This window comes from Cygnus atratus, chromosome 18 (assembly GCF_013377495.2).
Source record: "Cygnus atratus isolate AKBS03 ecotype Queensland, Australia chromosome 18, CAtr_DNAZoo_HiC_assembly, whole genome shotgun sequence".
Taxonomy (NCBI): domain Eukaryota; kingdom Metazoa; phylum Chordata; class Aves; order Anseriformes; family Anatidae; genus Cygnus; species Cygnus atratus.
In genome coordinates, this window is record NC_066379.1 from 7608105 (window position 1) to 7621764 (window position 13660).

The 13660-nt window shown below is 43.1% G+C and overlaps 2 protein-coding genes across 4 annotated transcripts in view; both read left to right on the forward strand.

The window, feature by feature from the left end:
• TOM1L1 (target of myb1 like 1 membrane trafficking protein) overlaps positions 1-13660 on the forward strand; it is a 521826-nt gene that overhangs the window by 263820 nt on the left and 244346 nt on the right. The window lies entirely within an intron of this gene.
• KIF2B (kinesin family member 2B) lies at positions 10018-12015 on the forward strand. Its single transcript, XM_035558752.1, has 2 exons — positions 10018-11601; positions 11656-12015. Exons 1-2 carry the CDS (start codon positions 10018-10020, stop codon positions 12013-12015), a joined length of 1944 nt encoding a protein of 647 aa, XP_035414645.1.

Sequence of the window (13660 nt, forward strand, 5' to 3'; positions counted from 1 at the left end):
AGCGCAGATTTGCATCGGTGTCTTATTTGCAGGGATAGTCAAATCCCATGCCTGCTTGTCTTGGATAGATTTTTGCTGGGAGAAAGCAAATTTGTGTATTTGGCCAACTAGAAAGGGAAAACACTGCATTTTTGAGTGTGTATGTAGCTGACAATTTGCATTATGCAGTCTTCTAATTCCTTCCTTCTGCATGTGTATATTTAACAGCATTTATGTATATGGACGGAGAGAAAAAAGGAGAGAAAATGAAGCTGACTACCTCCAGAATCCTGGTGTAAAATGGTTATCCCTAATGTCTGTACAGTCTGTAATTTAGGAAATTGTTATAACTGGAGTGAGGTTAAGGAAGGGGTATTTCCGAAGCTCAAGTACTGTTTGTATTTGCTGATTAATTCCAAATGAGGGCAGAAGCACTTAAAGGAATACTATAAAGGTGCATTTTCTCTTTTCATTTAGAAACATAACATCTGAGAAGCATTTATTAGCAAAACATCAACTCTATTTGCACATTTCCAAATAGAATATTAGAGCAACTGAATTTTAATTTTCATGTCTGTAATTTGTTAATATAATTATGGTACAGTACAGTTAGGTGCTTTCAGATCTTTCAGTGTTAATTAAAAAGCTAATAACTTGAAAAGCTATAAATATTGAGGTAGAGGGGCTAGTGCTTCAGGCAGTTAATCCTTTATTTGTCATTTACTAAAGATCCATGTACTAGAAAGCCAGGCTTTACACCGAGCATAGCACTTTGTGGCTCGGCTCCTCCTTGCTCCCTGATAGGTATTCCCACCACACACAAGCAGCCCAGGGTCTGATTCTCTAGCACAAATCAGCACATGCACAGCTAAATGCAAGCAGAAAGCAGAAGACATCCCACCACTTTAGTCCATTAAGTTTTCTTCCTTGTCTGATTTCACCTCCTCAGCCCGATCCAGCCCTGCCTCTCTGGATTCACGCTGGCACTATGTGAAACAGTCCATTTGTGGCTTCTTCTGAAAGATGTACCCGTCTGGCCACGAATAGGTTTGTGTAGTCTGTTATGTAGGAGCCACGAGAAACTGTCTGAAATGTTGTCAGCTGCACCAGGCGTAGCGGTGTGTGTTTGTCAGAGGTCGTGTCCTTGTGCTCACAGGGGCTCAGGCCAGCAGATTTAGGACATACACCTCGGTCAGCTCTGGTTAGAAATGGTTGGGATATTTACATTTTCAAATTTGGGGAAATTGTTCGTGGTTCCAAATTGAAAAAGGAAAGCCACTATTCATGCTTTCTTGCTGGAATCTTGATTATGAGTCTCCCAAAACAACTCGCTGCGGTTCCCAAGCAGCATGTGCCTCATTGGGACTGCCCAGGTGGCAGAGGGGTCAGTTCGTGCCTCTGTGCTGGTGTGAAGCCTCAGACCAGCATGGGGCTAATCCCAGCTAAAGGGAAAAATGCTCTGTGACTGTCATGCGGTGTCTTAAAGTAGTTGTCTTTATTCCCTCACAAAGCACTTAAATTCTGGTAGGCTAGAATATGAAATGGTTTCTGTCCACACAGTGCTTACTCTTCAGTCAATGGAAATGGAAAAAAGATTTTATATAGATGTAGTGATCCTGTTTCTGAATTAAACTTAACTGGGTATAGTCTGGTTTTAATAGAGTGACTCCTTATTGGTGCTGGTAGGGGAGAACAGTGTTTTGCATTAAATGCACTGTGTTCTGGTGCTGATTGTTTTAAACGCTCTCAAGTAAGTCATCTACTTTAACAGAAAATGGACTTGCACTTCAGTTACGTAAATGAAGCACGAACAAATGAGAATGTTGTACCACACAGGAGGAAAAGCTATGTTTTAAATTCTAAATGGTACCATTGTGCCAGAGAGCGTGCACAGCCAGATACACGCACACATGCCCAACACAAAGCGGGTGCAATTAAGAGAGTTTTTAAAACAGCCAACAGGACAAACATTGGAGCTGGGAAATGACATTCCCTCTTACAAAGGCAAGTGTTTGAGAGTGTACCTCAGCTTTGTTTCAGCACATAGTTATTTACCTTACGGAAATCATTAATTCTGCCCAGCGTTTTTGAAGAATAGCTTGATGATGAGCTTCCTAAGAGGCACTCAAAGGAAGCATTGCTTTCTGTAGTTGGTTCAACTTGTTTAATGTTTGTCAAACTTGAATTGCATTCGAAGGATACATTGTGAGTAATGGATTTCTCCTGCTATTTACACATGGGCAAGGCTGCACAGCCACTCCATGCTAGTTTATTGCACTGCATTATGTATGAGGTGGTTTTGCAAGCAGACACATAAACACAAAAGGGGGGAGGGAAGAAAAACACAAGAAAGCAGATCTGTGTATTGTCCAATATACAAGCATTAGGAATAATTTAGAAAAGTTTTAAACACTCGTGTATAATTGTTTGGAACTATAGCACCGAAATGTTATTTACTGCATGCTTAGCAGAAAACATGGTAGCTTTACCATGAAGCTGCTCCTCCTCTTGTTGGAATTAGTTTATAGCTACTGCAGTGTTGTTACATGACCCAGGCAATCCCAACAGCCTTTATTGAAAATATAGGGTCACATCTTAAAAAGAGCTATGCCGTTTCATTTCTTATTGCTTTAAGGGGATTTTAGGTGCTCAGTCCATTTGTAAGCCTGCTGCTCAGAACCATTAAGATGTAGGTGTGTGGTAAGTAAGAATCAGCAAATGGCTTAAAGACACCCATCACGCTGTGATTTCAACAGTCATTAGGGTATGCTCTGCTTAGGGATTTATCGCTAAATCCTCCTAAGCTCCTATCTGTACTCTCTAAGTAGTCAAATACCTGTGCTGTTCAAGCTGTGAGCACCAACAGATGTTCAACACCTCACAGACAGATTCACCCAGGCTGATTGCACCTTTCTGAGTAGCATGCTGCTGGTCCAGTGGGACCTCCTTCAAGTCAGCTCATTCCCTTGGTAATGGCAACGAAAGTGTAACGGCCGGTGAGAGTCACTGCTCACCCCTGGGAGTCCCCAGAGCTTACAGCATGGCTCTGCAATAGGACTAATCAGAGTACGTTTTCACTTCATGTGAGGAAGGGTGTCAGGATTTGACTCTGTCACTAGTAAGGTTACTGCCTTGGAGTTTGGCATCCTTGTAGCTGGGAATCACCACTGTCTGGACCACAAGATAGCAGCATCTTGTCAGTACGGTTCCTTGGCTTTGAGAGCTTGGAAGGGTTCGTTCCTATTTCTTTAAACCTCCCAAATACCGTGCTGGACTGAAGGTGACTATGGCTTTCCTGGGTGAGCTGTGATGGATAGTGAAAGGAGGACAGCACAGTGCATACTACAGCTAATACCTGGGCACTTGGTGTCTGAATATGAAATCCAGTGTCAGACTGTGATTTTCCAGGCAGCAGTCTGAACATGGATGTGTTGTCTTGGGTATAAACTTGTTTGTTAGTTCTGGAACAAGCTAACTAATGAGCACTACCTTGGTACAGGAGTCAGGGAAATTTTTATAAAAGAGATCCAAAGGGATCTGACAGCCATTACAGTGAACGATACCAAAGCTACTTCAGCAATCTTTGTGCAAGCTCTAATTCAGGTCCCAATAGTTTTCTGTGACTATTTATCCTCAAATGTTACGTTCTTAATTTGGCAGGAGAAATGAACTTAACCAAACAAAGACGTTTCTAAGCTGTACCTGACAGGCTGGATCCCTGGCAGCACTTCAGCCCTTCTGCAGGTTGGAACTACTACTAATATAACTAAGTAATACTAGTCCATGGAAGAAATATATTAACTTTAGACAGTCTTAATATTGTACACAAGAGCCTGAGGATTGATAGTCCTTGTAATCTCTTATCTAAACATAGGAGGGCTGCATATGCTGTTCATAAAGCGCTGAAATCAATCATTACAGTGGCAGGCAGGTAATTGGGAAGCAAGCTCCTACTTATGCAGACCGTGAGGGGATAACAGCCTTCAACAATTTTTTTACAAATATTATTATGTCTCATCTTTCAAACTTCAATCCATTTGTGAGCACTTCACAGGTAGCATAACTTTGAGAACTACAAAAACTTTGCATTTCCCATTACTTCAGAGAGCATGAGGGCATCCAGCACTTCAGGCAGAAAGATCTAGAAATGTGGGAGTGCCAGAGTTTGACATCAATTGCTGGAGCTTAGCACAGACCTGGTACCTGACTGCAAGGAGGGGGGCTCAGAATCGTAGATCCAGGTAACAAATGAAAAACAGCTCTTAGAGTAGGATCAGATTTTAATTAACATTGGTTAAGTCCTTTGAAATGTTAAGGCTTAAAACAATTATACGACTGCAGAGCTCCCTAAGTTTTTTTTTCATTGAAAGTCTTGTACAGGGGATCTTGGAGCATTTAAGTACAAGACTGTTTACACGTTCAGCCAGTTGAAGATAGTCAGAAGGATTCAGTAACTGGAGTTTGTTACTAAAAGCTTCTCCATGTATTAAACATTAGCAGAATGTTTCTAGCTATGAAATGAATTAGGCCTAACTAAACCGTTGTGTGAATTAGCAGTATTCGCTCTGATTTTCAGATTAGTTACATTAATTTTAAATACTGTTTTCTGCTGGGAAGACTAGTAAATACATGATAATAAAAATTGACTGTGTCCCATTAAAACATTGAGAAGAGAATATACTGCTTTCTTTGTTTTTAGTAACTCATTGTAATCCACAACTTCCATTGAGTTTGCTGGAATTTATCCTCTTTTATAATGACACCAATAATTATCTTATTTTGTTTTTTATTACTTCATAAGATGAATGAAAGTTGTTTCCATTGCTCAGAGGAGCGCAGTTTAGCTCTATTAGAAATGTGAGGAGTTGGCAGTGGTCCCACTTCTCTACAGAAGGATGCAAGTCCTTTAGGCTCCTCGGTATGGTAGGCCCCATCTGTGCTTCCCCACCTGAAGAACAACAGTTGTTTCCCTTATGAAGGCTTGGGTTTTTTTTGTGTGTATATTTTCGCTCGGTTTCTTCTTTCTTTTTTATAAATTATGATTCGGATCTTGGTCTTGCAAAAAACTTGTGTGGGCAGATCTGAGCATCCATACAGCTCCCATGAAGTGTGAAATACAAACTGTTGTTTGCCTCATCACGTTTCATCTGAATGCTGTTTTTCTGGCAGGAAGGACTGGTTGTCTGTATTAATGTTGAGGGTTGTGACCACAGCTTTTTGCACATAGGGCGAGCTGACAGTTAGCTGGGTAGCAGTGGAAAAGCGACAGAAGAAATGTGGGACGTTTTTTACATCCTGTGATACTAAAGCATCTTCTTTTAGCATTATATATCTTCGCTGCTGCACATTGCATTTATTCTCTGATGACTCATAGCAGGAGCAAATCCTTTACTTTCTTTCTTAATGTGGTAGTATTTTATAAAGTACAAACAAAAAACCTCATGTATGTTTGCAAATTATTTGAAGGGTGTTTGAATAAGCTACAAGTTTTTAAGCTGCTGCACAGTATGTATTAGCGTTTGTTTCAGGGCTTCTGTATAGATAAACAAAAGCTTTAAAGACTCTGGAAAAAGGCTGATCCCCTCTCCTCCCAAGAGACACCGTCCTCTTCCTTTCCTTTCCTCTCCACTTTGAAATTACTGCCTATAACCCCAGCAAAAATCACACCGAAAAAAAATTGTCTTTCTCTGGAAATATTTACATGCTGCTTAGCACAACAGGGTCCTGATTTTAATGTAAGGCCTTTAGATGCTGCCTTAATGCTGGTTGGTAAGTAACCTTTTCTAAAAATACCTGAGGACATGAATCTTGATTACACTGTAGCATTCAGGTCTGTAGCAAAATTTCCTTTTGATGATTCTTCAATTCTAATCCAGCATAAACTTTTTGCTGTGTTATAGGGATAACTATTTACTACCGTGATAAGAGTTCAGCCTTTTTTGCCAGATGCTTGCTTTTCTTCTCCAGGACACTGCAGGGAAATTGGAGCACTAAGGCAGCAGTTTCAGTTAGTTTGCTACTTGGGATCTGAAAACAGACAAAATGAACCTCAGAGTGTCCTCTTCCTTTGAGTCCTGATTTAAGTTGGCACTTGGCTGGGAGAAGTGGAAGGGGACTTTCGTGTCTCCACATGTTTGGGTTGGCATGAGAAGCTCCTCTGGTAACACAGGGCACCTGGGACATCGGATTAGGGCTGTGGCTGTGACATTCCACATTTGTCAAGGACTTAAGCACCTCTCTAAGGTAACGTGTATATACAGGCACTCTTGTAGTTCAGGAAGAGGATTTTACAGTTTAAATTACACTTTTACATTCCTTTAAATTACTGGTTAATTGATCACTGTGTTGGTCTAATCTCTCGTTTTCCTCATTTGTGTTTGATGTTAAAAGCTTGCTGAAAATGCATAGCCATCAAAACCATTAATAGTTGTCAGAGTTTAAAACATGCAATCTCAAGCCAAGTACAGGCTTTCTAAAAGTCATACTCTATGTGATGCACTTGCATAAATATTAACTCTTGTGTACAAAATCACACCAGAGAACTGCTGCAATTAGATGCCAACATGATGAGGGAGCAGCAAGACGCTCCTGTGGGTGACTTATGGAGCAATAATTCACAAGAAGGTACTGTTAGAGAAAGGCAGAAGGCCGAGTGCTGTTAAATGCAGCAGGTGTGAATTACTGCACTATAATTCACAGGCTTGGGTGTCTTATTGGAATTATAAAGTAGCCCTATGCAAATATTTCTTAAAGATGCAAGGACAAATAATCAGACGTAGTTGGGCAATCCCTCACCTAAGGATCTCAAAGTCTTAGGCAGCAACAAGGTATTTCATCAGAAAAGTAAAGGAAAAAAACGGGTTATTTTAAACTGAATAAAATAACTGAATATGAGTACATTAAAACTGTTTACTTTTAGTTTGCCTGCTTTTTCAGTTAGCCACTGAATTTGCCTGTCATGAACTCTCCAGAGCTCCCCTGTTCAGTTTTGTCCTACTAGGGTCTCTTTATGGTGCAAAGGCAGCTGAAGTGCCTACAAAAACAAGGTTCTGATTATCCTTGTTCTAGGAGCTTCCTCACAAGGATTAATCCATTCTATAAATGACAGGAGCAGATGGACAGGATCGCTGTTTTTAGAGGTATGTTCTGGTTTCGAGTACCCACCTTTAATACTGTGATGAATTTTTACTCCTACCTGAAGCAGAACTCCGAGAAGGCTGCAATTATCTGGAGCCTCTGTAAATAAGGCTGCTTCGTTTCCCATTAAAATGTTAAATCTGTAGGTAAATGGCAAGTCAGCCATTATCATTACATATACAGCCTGAAAATCGAAGCCATCCCCTCTAAAACCAAACGTGTTGATAGATCCAAGCACATTCTTATTGTTATAAAAATACCCAAATTTCAACAGATGGGCTCTCAGGAAAGAGCAGTTAGTGGTTTGTTTAAGAAAGGACAATTGATGAGTGCTTACTGTGAAAGAGGGGCTGGGATGTAGGCTGAGCTCATGAAGAACTAAATCAACTTCAGGTTGTGTGACTGTGCCAGGCAAACAGAGGAGCCTGGTGTGATCTAATGAGCTCAGCAGCTGCTAGGTGTCAATTTGCAACGATGCTATAAAAAAATGATTTGATGTTTTGTCTCATGGGAGATTCGTATTTAAAACACATATTTGGATATTTCTGTTCTTCAGAATGCTCCCCAAAAAAAGGTCCAAAATGATCTCTGATCAATAGCATTATTTCTGAGTTTGTTTGTTTTTTGTTGCTTTGGGTCATTTGCACCATTGCTAATTTGCAGGTTTTGTAACAAAAACAATATGTAGTATTGTTATCTTTCTATGCTATTTTTACTTAGCCTGTGGTCCAACCATGAGAAATGGTGGCATCTTTGGCTTCTTTTTGGGTCGGAGTGTTTGAACTGTAGTTACGTTATTTCCTAGGTGTGTTATCAGAGGTCATAAACAGTCCTGGCCCCACACTGGCCTTCTATCTGTCGCCATTTCTATGTAGGCAACGTGCAAGTGGCAGCATGCAGAAGTGTCCAGCATTTCTTCAGTATTTGTTAGTGATGAGGTGCTTTCACTTTGTTGGTGATTGTATTTTAAGAGCATTGGAAAAAGAATCTAGATCTAACCAAAATTCCTTAGCAAGCCTCAGTCAGTCAGGCTCCTTTAAAAAGCCGTCTTTCTGTGAACAAGGCTTTAATAAGCTTAGTAACGCTCTCCAGATTAGCTTTCTGCTATGGTTATTTGGGGCTATTTCAATACCTTTATGAAATTGAGTCATCTTCTCTTACAAAGATATCACTAATTAAAACCAAGATGAGCGACTGCTTACACAGTGTGGTGGGTATGATTGCAGAGTGCATGTGACAGCATATGTATCCTCTAGGAACATCCCAGGAATAAAAGTTGGTAAGCTATCCAAGAGTGAATGTCAAATTCCTCAAGCAAAGGCTTGACTGAACTGTGATGCCCATCAGAGATTCTAAAAAGGTCTCCAAACATCAGACAGAGAAGTCAGCTGGCTGGAAGGATCAATTTCATTACGTCCCTCTGGCCCATTCCTGGGATGCTGCCTCAGCCTGCCACTCCAAGGTGTTTTGACCTCTGGATCTGACAAAAGAATTTGCCAAGACTCATACTAACAGAGACAACATTGCCGTGGAAAGCAGAGCAAACCTTTAAAATCAAACCTTTGCTCTACCCTATATCCTTGATGCTCTGTGTTTCTTCAAGCTTATCTAACAGTGTACATGGCAGGCTTTTATCTCCGAAATCTAGGCAACAAGTTGCTGTCATTTTACTACTCTGCACCCTTCATCAGGCTGGCATTTTCAGGTGGAGACCCTCTATAATAGTGACATAATTTCACCACACAAAAATGTTGGGTTACATTTAAAACACATGCAAAGGCATGAGGATTTAGTAGCACACAAATAGATGAAAGGAGCAATAGCCATGGTGGCTACATCCCCAGACAAAAATGTGAATGTTAATTGCTCCCCTTTGAGAAATTATAACACGTGTTAATTGGCATTTTGGCTCCAAAGGAGGGTTGGTAAAAAGGATATCCAGGATTGTCCCTATCGTTAAGGTTTGGTGATGTCAGCCTGCCTGAGTTCATAATTTTAAGTTACCAGTCAAAAGGCTTAATGGGGTTAATTAGTTACCTTCTCAAATAAACCTTCCAAGCTGGTTTTATTTACTTCAGGGTTATGTAAATTTACCACTATTTCTGCAAGTGTTCTTCTGAGGGCTATTACGGCATTGCTTATTTTTGTAAATAACATTCCTTGTCACTGAACGTCTGTATCTACCTGCCAAAATGAACCAAAAATCTTTAACAGACAAGCTGTTAAAAAGATTTTCTTGTAGCTAGAACTTTGAAATTCTCTATTCAGGAATCCACATGATTGAAGAGCATTACAGAAATGAATTAAAAATACCATCAGTTGTTCCACTTATCAAAATGGTATCAAATCCTTCCTTGTGGTTGCAGACGTACCCACTGCACTCATACTGCAACTCCAGTTTTCATTCATTTTCTCTTAAGCCCATATTTTGTTCAAGCAGGATTTCAAGGCATGAAGAGGCCTTTAAAAGAATTCAAAATTTATATTCAAGGTAATTGAAAACAACATGTTGCTTTCTGCATTTTTATGTGGCCACTGCAGGATGAAAATGCTCTCCTGAATTTCTGTACTTGTGTCACTGCTGTAAATTCTTGTGTCACCAGCACTGGCTTAACACAACGTGACTTACCTAATTGGACACGATGCGTCACAGCAGCTGTGCGCCAGCCTGGATACTCAAATAGGCCTTTTCAGGTGGTGGCAGCTTTATATGTTCCTTCCACCTGTAGCAGCTGGTTAAAAACACATATACGTTCAAAGCCGACCCCAGTTCTGTAGCCGTGAGGGCCATTGTGACACGGTGCTGGGCGCTGGAACACAGAGCCCCAGGGGACTCCAGCCCTTCCTGTCCCAACCAGGGGCTCCTCCACTCCACAGCTGCGGCCAGGGCCCAGGGACAGCATGGCCGGGGAGTTCGGGCTCATCCAGCTGGGCACCTACGTGGAGATCAAGCGTAGCGATGGGCGCATCCATCCGGCACTGGTGACAGAGCTCCATGAAAGCACCTCCAGCATCACTGTGGAGTGGATTGAGAAAGGGACCAACAAGGGCAAGCAGGTGGATCTCCAGCTCATCTTTGACCTCAACCCTCACCTGGCCCCAAGGAGCCCGTCCACGAGCAGCATCGAGGCCCCACTGTCAGCCAAAGGAGACCAGAGCCAGGTGAGTGAAGGGCGGCCACAGCCCATCAAAGTGGAGAAGCCGTCTGGGGACAGCAGGGGCCCTGTAGCAGTCCAGCTTGGCTCCAGACCCAGGTGGACATCACCAGGCATGTGGCAGATTGAAAGGCTGCGAGAACAGCGGGAACGCCATCGGCTGGGGATGCAGGAACAGCGAGCTCAGCAGGCCACCGCGTCACTCCAGTCCAGGGCCAATGTGCTGGCCATGATCCAGGAGTGCCGCAGCCAGCTGGACTGCAAGGCACTGCAGGCCTCCATGCCCCGGCAGCCCCATCGCATCTGTGTGTGTGTCCGGAAACGGCCACTGAACCAGCGGGAGGTTGAGCTCAATGACATTGATGTGGTGATGGTGCCCTGCCAGGACGTGGTGATGGTGCATGAAGCCAAGCAGAAGCTGGACCTCACGCAGTATCTGGACAACCAGATCTTCCGCTTTGACTATGCCTTTGATGACCATGCCACCAACGAGCTGGTGTACAGGCACACCGCCCAGCCCCTGGTGGAGACCATCTTCCGGGGGGGCATGGCCAGTTGCTTTGCCTACGGCCAGACAGGCAGCGGCAAGACACATACCATGAGGGGAGGCTTCTCTAGCAAGAGCTCTGAGTGCTCCAAGGGGATCTACATCCTGGTTGCTGAGGACGTCTTCCGCAGGCTGAAGGACCCTAGCTGCCTGATACTGGAGCTTCGAGTCTATGGGGCCTTCTTTGAGATTTATGGGGGCAAAGTGTTTGACCTGCTGAACTCGAAGAAGCGGCTGAGGGTGCTAGAAGATGGGAAGCATCAGATCCAAGTGGTGGGCCTTAGGGAGGAAGAGGTCACGAGCGTGGAAGATGTCAGCAAACTGATTGAAATGGGCAGCAAGTGTCGCACGTCAGGCCACACTTCTGCCAACACTCACTCCTCCCGGAGCCATGCCATCTTCCAGATCATACTCAAGAAGAGAGGGCATTTGTATGCCAAGTTTTCGCTGATTGATTTGGCTGGGAATGAGAGAGGAGCTGACATCTCCACTGCAGACAGGCAAACGAGGCTGGAGGGGGCTGATATTAATAAAAGCCTCTTGGCACTCAAGGAGTGCATCAGGGCACTGGGATGTAACAAAGCTCACACCCCATTCAGGGCTAGCAAACTCACCCAGGTCCTGCGGGACTCATTTATAGGGGAAAACTCACGTACCTGCATGATTGCCACTGTCTCTCCAGGGATGAGATCCTGCGAGCACAGCCTTAACACCCTGCGGTATGCCAACTGCGTGAAGGAGCTGGTGGTGAATTTAAACTCCCTTGGACAATCCCGTCAGGAGGTGCCCAGGTTCCTGCATCGGCTAAAGCACATGAAGAAACCCTTGGCGGTTCAGAACTGCCCTGGGACACCTGAGTTACAGCTTTCTGGGGTACAGCCTGACAAGGAGGTATCACCCCAGTTATTTACTTTCAATGCCAAAGGAAAACCGCGGAAGAAGAGAAAAGAGACAGATGAGAAAGTGCTTCTGGGGGAGCATCAGGAGTCTCTGCGATGGTTCAAGGCGTTCTTAGAGGTGGCTGAAGAAATAGACTACAATGTGGATTTTTATGCTGCGCAGTTTGAATCAGTCCTGGGTCAAAAAATTGGCACCCTAACCGAGATTCAAGAAAAAGTCAAATTATTCCGGTCAGTTCTTTGCAAGGAAGAACAGGGCAGCAACCAGAGCTGCATGAAGAGATCTCGTGCGCTGTAAGCTGTGCTGGAACCCCCCAGCCCCCGGGACTGCTGGACGATGAGAGCTGTTAGATACCAACGCTTCAACTGCCTAACAAATCCAATGCTTAAAAAATCATAAACAGTGTCTGCAGGGATATTCTGTTTGTTGGTTTGTTTTTATTTCTTGAAAATAATGGTTTCATCTTGTGGGAGAACAGTCCTGTGTTTTTTCCAGGAATTTTTCACTGCAGAAGGTAAAACTATGCAGTTGTGAGGATCTAATCTGTAGGAAAAGAGTTTACAGAAAATGTATCTCACCTCATTTGGGCAGGTTTCCCTCTCATGCCTGTAAAACATATACCCATATACATTTATATGTGCCATCCTCCATGTGGCCTGCTATGGGGTTCTGTCAAACTGCACCAAAATGGAAGTCCCATTCCCAGGGTAGAAGGCATTTTAAAAGGTGTCTGAGTGCAAAGCACCATCATTTCTGAGCTTGATACATTTGGGAAATAAGGGTTATTTTGTCATGGCGTAAGCAGTGGCTTTTTATAGCATCTGCTCACTTTTTTTCTCTCGCCCTCTCTTTCTTAAGTGTGTTCTCATGAGACATTAAAAGGAAAAAAACACTAGAAACTGCCTTCATAAAAAGCAGACTAACGAGTATGGCAATTGCCTGGCCTATGGGGAGAAGATGGGCCTGCAGAGTTTGCAGAGGGAAGCAGGGGAGTCAGTGCCCTGTATCAGAGACCTGACGAGAGATTTGCCAGACCTAAAGGGTCAGAAAAGCTGCGTCTAACAAATCCCCACCTGCTATGGTGTGTATCAGTGCAGTGGCAGCACATGGGGTGAGGCAGCGCTTCATCCCTGAGGGTAAACCCTGCAAAAGCTGCTTTCTGTAGACAGGTTGAAGCACCAGGCTCACGTGTATGCATATTATTTAATTTGGAAATTAATTAGTATAAATTCTTAAAAGGGTAGCAAGTAAGTTGAAGAAATTAAATAGTATAAGTCATATCTAATTAATCAATGATCTTCCTCCATTTTCTCATACTGCCTTATCGCTCTCTGGCTGTTGGTCCCATCAACCAGTTTATCCTGGGGAACGTTTTAACCATCTGATCCAAAGTGTGATGAAGCCAATGGAAGAACTTCAGCAGTCCTTCACGCAGGCCAGAAATCTGTTTTCAGTGATGAAATCATTAGACACCAAACATTGTTTAAATGCTGGTCATCTCCTAGCGGTAGTAATATGCTGTGCTTTTCAGCTTCAGTGCACTTTACAAGCATTTATGTATTGGCATCCTGCTTGTTTTGATATTCCTAGTTTCAGCCGCTCATAGCATTCAGAGATGCAGTGAGATGTAAGTACTACTTGCCAGATTAAGATAAAAGTGTGTTCTATACAGCAGGAATTTACCATGGAAGGGTTTTCTCATTTCTAAAAAGAAATGTCTTTGAGATTGCTTCTTTAGCATTTTCCTTAGATTCTTGTATTTGAGGTGCTGGTCACAGTAGCAGACCAGGTTGTGAAGCCCAGGTACCCCACCACATGGTACAGGACGTGAAAGCAAGCTGGCTCCATGGTCCGTTGCCTGAAACTCTCTGGCAGGGTCCCTTCTAGCTGGTGTAGGAAGCGTCTTCCATGCAGGACGCATGATAGATTCACTCTTTTGGCT

Excerpts from the sequence above, each read along its gene's own strand:
- KIF2B (XM_035558752.1), top strand. The coding sequence starts at position 10,018 with ATGGCCGGGGAGTTCGGGCTCATCCAGCTGGGCACCTACGTGGAGATC. Across the intron at positions 11,602-11,655 it reads TTGGACAATCCCGTCAGGAG|AACTGCCCTGGGACACCTGA; the intron begins GTGCCCAGGTTC and ends TTGGCGGTTCAG.